Source organism: Diachasma alloeum, unplaced genomic scaffold (genome assembly GCF_001412515.2).
Source record: "Diachasma alloeum isolate Michigan unplaced genomic scaffold, Dall2.0 Dall_scaffold_00288, whole genome shotgun sequence".
NCBI lineage: Eukaryota > Metazoa > Arthropoda > Insecta > Hymenoptera > Braconidae > Diachasma > Diachasma alloeum.
This window is the reverse complement of record NW_021680427.1, coordinates 686,713-694,166: the sequence shown is the minus strand read 5'-3', so window position 1 is coordinate 694,166 and position 7,454 is coordinate 686,713. Positions and strand designations below refer to the sequence as shown.

At 34.4% G+C, this 7,454-nt stretch overlaps 1 protein-coding gene across 1 annotated transcript in view; it reads right to left on the bottom strand.

Moving 5' to 3' along the window:
• Nucleotides 1–1,148: 1,148 nt before the first annotated feature.
• LOC107038793 (heterogeneous nuclear ribonucleoprotein L) overlaps nucleotides 1,149–7,454 on the bottom strand; it is a 51,946-nt gene continuing 45,640 nt past the window's right edge. The window contains exon 9 of the mRNA XM_015258072.1: nucleotides 1,149–3,106. Coding sequence (XP_015113558.1) covers nucleotides 2,695–3,106 — 412 coding nt within the window. The 3' untranslated portion in view covers nucleotides 1,149–2,694. The remainder of the gene's footprint in view (nucleotides 3,107–7,454) is intronic.

Sequence of the window (7,454 nt, the reverse complement as noted above, 5' to 3'; positions counted from 1 at the left end):
TACGTTTATCGACCACGTGTGTGGCCACAAAATGACCCTCGCACTTTTATTATCTTACATTTACGTATGGCCGAGGAGTCAAGTCTAATATTTGTTCTCATAATTCTCATGTTTTCACAATCTGCAGGGGTAAAGTATGTCATGTAAGTTTCATTAGCTTGGTTCACGTTATTCGAAAATTATTCAGAGATGTAAATGAGGTAGTCCATGACAAATGAGTCAACGACTGACCCTCAACCTTTTGGAAATTGATCTCGATTTTTTCTACGATTGGGGGGCTAGAAAAAATATCTCTCAATTTTTTTCAGATTATGATTTTTTTGTTTTTTCTTTTTTTTCGATAACTCGAGTTCTATTCAGCCGATTTTAGTTTATGACGACTCAAAATTTTCTATTTTCTGCCATCCATAAGAAGATTTCGGGCAATTTTTTTTTCAATCGTTAGGTGCTCGTAATACCGAATTTTTAAAAAGAAAAAAAAAAGAAAAACTTGAATTTTCAAAATTATGTCACCTTTTATTTTTCTCATTTTTTTGAGTAACTCTTATAATCAAAACAAGCATTTTGAGCTGTTATACAAGTTGGGTTTCGTCCTGGATCTATTTTCTTTTTTCTTTTTTCTTTTTGAAATTCTGCGAATTTGGTAAAAACACCCCAAAACGACTTCGAGTATATAACATATAAATATACATTTAGATTCATATCATACTGTTTGTAATCAAAGTCAATCAACGCTATTTTGAGGTATTTTGACCAAATTCATTGAATTTCGAGTAGAAAAAATTGAAAATAAAAGAGATCTAGGACGAAACCTAACTTGTATAACGACTCAAAATACTTCTTCTGATTACAATACTTCTTCTAATTTACTGGGGGAAAAAAAAACAACAACTTTGAAAAATTCAAGTTTTCAACATTTTTTTTTTAAATTCGGTATTACGAGCACCTAGGAGTTGGCAAAAAAAATTACTCAAAATCTTCTTATAGCCGATAGAAAATGGAAAATTTTGACGTGTCATAAATAAAAATCGGATGAATAGAACGGAGTTATTACAAAAAAACGAAAAAACAAATAAAAAATCATATCCCTGAAATGGGCTGTTAAAAAAATCTGAAAAAATCGAGGGATTGTTTTTCTAGTCCCCCAATCGTAGAAAAATCGAGATCAATTTCCAAAAGACTAAGGGTCAGTAGCTGACTCATTTGACATGGAACACCTCAAACGTTAATCCCCCAATTTTTCTCTCTCTCTTTATCTCTCATTTTTTTTACATTTATTTTCATTTTATAAAAACATCCCTTGACCCGACAAAATATTGCCAAGGGATACTAATATATTATATCGTCAAGGTCATTGCGTGTTTTCAGTTAATTTGTTTTTTACTTTGTTTTCTCAATATAAAATTCAATTCACTGTTCCGCATGTCCGATAAATCGAGTACTCGTTTCATAATATAAATTTTTTGTTTGAACACTGCAGCCATTCTCTGGACTGAGCACCGAGTGACAAATTTTTAATTGTTCTTAATTAATTAGCAGTCGAGATTTCGTCAGTTTTGTTTGTTCAGGGGGAAATTAACACCGATTTTGTGACGAGTTTCATTATCACCCGGATCGATTGATCAATTAATCATCAGTGGATTGGATTTTTCATTCGATACGTTGTCGGATTGTATCGCCGAGTCTACATCGCCATCAGATAATTGCACAGTGAGAAAAAAAAATCCTAATAAAACCGAGAAAAAACCACGAGTAGTATAACCCGAGAAACAAGAGATGATTCGAAAAATCCACATTTATTATCCCGTTTTCAATCAACCAATCGTGCATTGAAATACTTCCAACAAAATAATTCCTCTGATTTGAGTATTCCCCCGGAAAACATTCCCCCGATGAAAACCCCAATAGCACTCGGCAGTTGTCCATTCGAGTCACGTGTCACAGACGCTGACTAAATATTAAAATATTCATTTCACCCAGGTTCACGGAAAAATCGAGATTAAAAAATCAGGAAACATTCGTTGTTTCGGATTCTATCGACAAAAGTTATTCGTGAGAGTGATTACCATTGATATGTATATTTAAAAAGACTCGCCACTTATCGTTTGGCAATTTCAGCCTCTAGTCCGTGACCACAGAGCCCGAAAAAAAACGTCAAGATATGAACGGGGACTCGACCCACTGGGCGGTTCTCTACGACGATTTTGGTCCAACCCTTTCCCTCTCTCTCTCTCGCTATCATATCCGCTCTTTCCCAAAAAAATGAAAAATAAACTGCAGAGAGGAAAGAAGAAAAAAAAGTATATCGAATATAAACGTTACTCTGTTTTACGCTTTCAGTTGCCTGTTGTTTATTCATCCATAGGGCCAGAATGTGGTCAGCGGTTGTGAGGATAATGGAAGTTGTGCACGTGGTAATGCCTGTGGTACAGCAAGTGGTGGTGGTGGTGGTGGTGGCGGCGGTGGATACAAACTCGGTGTTGTGATAAGAAGATGACAGGAAGGTGGTAGCTGTGCTTGCATCACTGGCGATATGGCAATGGCAGTTGCACCAGCTGTCGTTGAATGTACACTAGTATCATTTAATGCCGCCTGTGTTACCGTATTCATGCACAATTGATGAATATTGTAGTGTTGTTTGCGCTGACGTTGATTCTTGTAGTATATTTTTTGGCCCTGGATTACCTCGACGTTCTATTCACCGTCTTGCTGCATTTTCGAAACATGGCCATTGCCAGCTGAACTGTTTGGTGAATTTTGTCCAGCACCACCGCCGGGTGGAAAATTCGCGGGTATTGTGCGCGACGATGAGAAACACAATTTCATTATGTACGGAAATTTACCGTTACTGTTTTCAAGCGCTGTGTGATTGCACTCCATTATAGCAGCAACTGCTATACCAACGCTGCTGAATTCGATGAGACCCGATGACGATCTTTCGGACTTTAGGGGAAACAGTTTGACGGTCGTTGGGGCCTCTATTCCACGCTCAACGAACACACGGTTCACTGTGTCCTCGGTTAGATCTGGTGGTGTGTTGAAGAAGTGGACTATCTTCGAGGGGGGCTGTATCCTATTTTTGTTGGCCATTGCTGGATTTAGAAACCTTTGTTCAACATGAAACAAAGAAGTTTTTTATTGGTTTTAAATGGTATAAATGTAAGTTGGATTTTGAAGTTTTGAGGCCCGGGTGGATTATCTTTCGAACGTTATCTCGATTGTTTTTCCATATTCATAATGTATAATATATAGAGATGCGAAGGCGTCATGTGACCGTTCATAAAGTGGTCATGTGACCGTCATTTTTCTATGACGGTCACAATTGGCCGAAAAACTGTGACGGTCATTTTGCATCTTATAGATGAAACACTTTTTTGCTCATCTATTTTTTTTTTCTAATTAACTAGAACTCTTGACTTCGTTTATTTTGTTCCAAAGATGAAAAGTGGAATCATTCTCTTATGAGTATGCCAAAATATGTGTAAGCACATGTTTTATAATTTTATAATTAAAAAAAGCTGTTGTACAGTTGTACACATATATTTCGAGTCTTTCATAAGAACCTTATAATAAACGGTAATTGATAATCAATAATAAATTGAACGAATAAACGATGCCAATTATGTAGAAATTATATGACCATCACAAAAAGCAATATATTTATGACGGTCATTTTGCACCTATATAGATGGTTTGGTAACGGAAATTACTATTTTACTCTTTTGACGGTCAAAAAAAAACTCTTTTTTAATTCTTTGTGACGGTCACAAAAAATTTGTGACCGTCATTTGCCATTAGAAATTTCGGGACGTCACATGACCGTCACAAGACTGTCATTTTTTAGTCACATGACACATAGAATGACATTTAGAATTTCCTCGGGTCGAATTTTCCAAGTTTTTTCGTTTGATTTTCTTGATGAGAAGAAAAGAAAAATAGAATGAAAACAACTTGAGTCGAACTTGAAAATTTGAGTCGAGCAAATTCTATAGAAAAATCGAATTCTGTTGACTTTTTCTATTAAATGTTTTCTACTGAACATGTCAATAGAATCAGCCAAAAACTAATAGAAAGTTTGATAGAAATTCAATAGAATTTTCTAACGAATTCGATAGGTTTTTCTATGAAATTTTTTCGTGCGTGTAACGATCTGACAGCCATTGACTACTGTGACGAATGGCGACCTAACAGCCATTATATTAGATACATCAAATTATTAATTTGCAATTTCCTACCTGTTAAGTTTATTTCCCAAAATTATTCAAAAACGCTCTTTGAAAATGTTCAGCTTCTTTTCAAAGTTTTTTTGATTGTGCAATCTAAATTTTTGGAGACTCCAGGGCTATGTAAAATTGAATAGCAATTGGAAATCATTTCGGATTATCAAAATGAACAAAAACCAAGATCACGTTCGAAAGATAATCCACCCGGGCCTTAAATCTAAAATAAATTCTAAACGGAAGTTAAGGGGAGACTTCTATAAGTTTTAAAAGTCGCAGGCGGCTGGAGTGAGATTTCTCATGCATTGATTACTGCACGGATTATGTTTGTCTAAAAACGAATAATGGTGCAAAAAAGTTGGTTCTGTATTGTTAGTTTGCTCCGCACGCGCTTAAAATGTTAAAAATAGTCCCGGGCCTCCAGTTTTTGAACTAGAGATTTTTCCTTTTACTCCTCTTTTTAGAGGCGACTACTATGAGTTTTAAAAGTCACGCCGTATTGGAATGAAATTTCTTATACATTGAAGGTCGATTATATATGTCTAAAAACGAATAACCAGTGCAAAAAAACTAATTCTTCATTGTTCGTTTGCCCCGCAGACGTGTAAAATGTTAAAAATAGTCGAGGGCCTCCAATTTTTGAGCTACAGAGGGTTTTTTTTCAATTTTTGAAAAACTGTGTGCAATAACAACTACGAATTAGTTTTTTGAAAGTCAACTCCTACAAAGCTAATTTCGTTATTTTTAAAAATAAAAAATTGCAACATTCATGTAAAATAGCCCGAAAAATGTGTCTGAAAGAATCGAGAATATATTTTAAATATTTCAAGGATAATTTTTCTGTCTACTTCATGGGAAAGTGGTAATCGCTGTACAGGGTTGCCACTGAGCAAAGCACCCTAAAGTCAAACGAGAGACTATTGTTCGAACAAATAATTCGAAGGAACAATTTGATCGATTCATTTCTTACATTCACAAAAGCTAGAATTCACAAAGAAAATTATGAATGATGAATAATTATGTTTTTGGGAATTTCGAATTTATCTTTCGTTGTTTCATACTATTTTAAATGTGGGTTTGAAGCATAAATTTTTCATGGGAACTAGGGTGTTCTCTAGAGGCTTCGCCAAATATCTTTTTTCACTAGCACCATTAAATATTGACAAAGTGAGGATATTCAAGTACTTCTTACAGTTTGTAACGATCATCGAATTGCATGAGGAAAATTTAAGAAATTTACAAAAAGACCTTTTTTCTGTTTTACAGATAAATAATGAAAATCGTTGGAACTTTCGACGATTTCACTTCTTTTAGGAAGAACTAGATTTCGGAAAATTTTTAATGCGGAAAAATTTGTTATGATTCTGAAACGAAGGGATTTTCTGGGGAAAAACCGATTGTTTATAAATTAAAAATTTTCTATGAAGAAAAGTCATAAACTTGAAAATTTCCAATTGTTCAGATATTCCACGAATATCGATTCATTTTCATGTTCATCTTCATTTTCATAAATTAAATTGTAGATGATGGAAAATTGGAAAAATAATAACAACTCTCATTAGCTCGTCAGGGATGCGACATTTCGCTAATTATTTTAGCCTCATCAGACTCTAGAAAAAACCCATCGTTTGCTTGTTTATATTGATTTTTCACTAGAAGACTGATGAAGCCAAAATAATTAGCGACAGGTCGCATCCTTGCCGATCTAATCAGAGCAGTTATTTATTTCTCCAATTTCCCACGATCTTCAATTTAATTAGTCTATCCAGGCTAATCTAAACCTTCATCAAAAAATTATGGCGATAAACTGGTAAAATCATCGGCGTTGCACACAACCGCGTGTACTCGTAGCAACTTCAATAATCAATTGAACACTAAAAACAACGATAAAACTCCTCTAGATATCTCAGACAATTTCTTTCATTCATGAATAACTATTATTTTGAAAATTAATTAAACTAGCATGGTTCCGCGTTTTTAAAAAACTAATGAGAGACTCCTTAAGAGATGATGTATTTAGCTGAAAACATTAAGGTGTTTCATTTGTAAATCACTTAGAGGGGGTGAAATGAAAGGGGAATCTTATTGTTCTCGAGCCCTGATTCAATCGCTGAGCGCGAAATTTTCCAATTTTTAAGTAACTATTAAGGCCTGGGTGTACTATCTTTCGAAAGTTATCTCGATGTTTTTTCTTATCTTTCGTCATCTGAAATCGTCAATTAAGTCCTGCATCATGCAGAAGTTTTGAAAAATTATGAGTGAATAATAAAAAAAAAAGTAGCAAAAATTCTTAATTTTTTCAAAGAGCATTTTTAATTGATATTCAGAATAAGTTGAATAACAAGAAATTGAAAAATGTATCTGATTTACGGTGACAAATGGCGGCCTGTCACCCAATATCATGGAGGGGGAAGACTGATTTCGTAAATCTTTTCCCACACTCCACAAAGACATTTATTACGGAAAAGGCTCTTTGAAAAAAGTTGTAATATTTTGGAGAATTTTTTAATCACACTTTTATTACATAAAAATGGGAGATGACTACATACCACTTTTTTGAAAATTGAGATACCTAGCTGTCACTCCCCATGAGAAGTTAGTGTTTTGTTATCCACCATGGAAAATGACAGTTAATAGATAATTTGCCACGGCAAATCAGATATTTGCAATTTCCACTTTTTTCAACTCATTCTGAATCTCAATAAAAAACGCTCTTTGAAAAAGTTCGGAATTTTTCCTATTTTTTTAATCATTCTATCATAATTTTTGGGAATTTCTACATGATGTACCACTCAATTGACAATTTTGGATTACGAAAGATAGAAAAAATCCAGATAAGATTCAAAAGATAGTACACCCGGGCCTTAAGTGTACATTTGAATATTTTTTGAATATTGATTTTATTCATCAGGTCGATTGATTTTTTTCTCATCACCTACGGGTGTCAAATAATTTTTATTGGATGTTTTTCTGATTATTGAAATAATATTAAAATGCGTCTCGAGTTGGTAAACCTGTCGATAGTTTTCTCTCTCTCAGTTCCATGGTTCACCTTTCCCATGATGCTCACTGACATTCGAATCAGGCGCCTGCGCGTGAAGGCGTAATTGCCCCGAAACTCATAATTTTCCGAATCATTTGTTCAAATAACTTTTTTACGAAATCCGAAAAAAATCTAAAATTTATACGTGTTCTCAGGAAAGATTTGCTTTATCACCCACTAGTTTTTCCTCA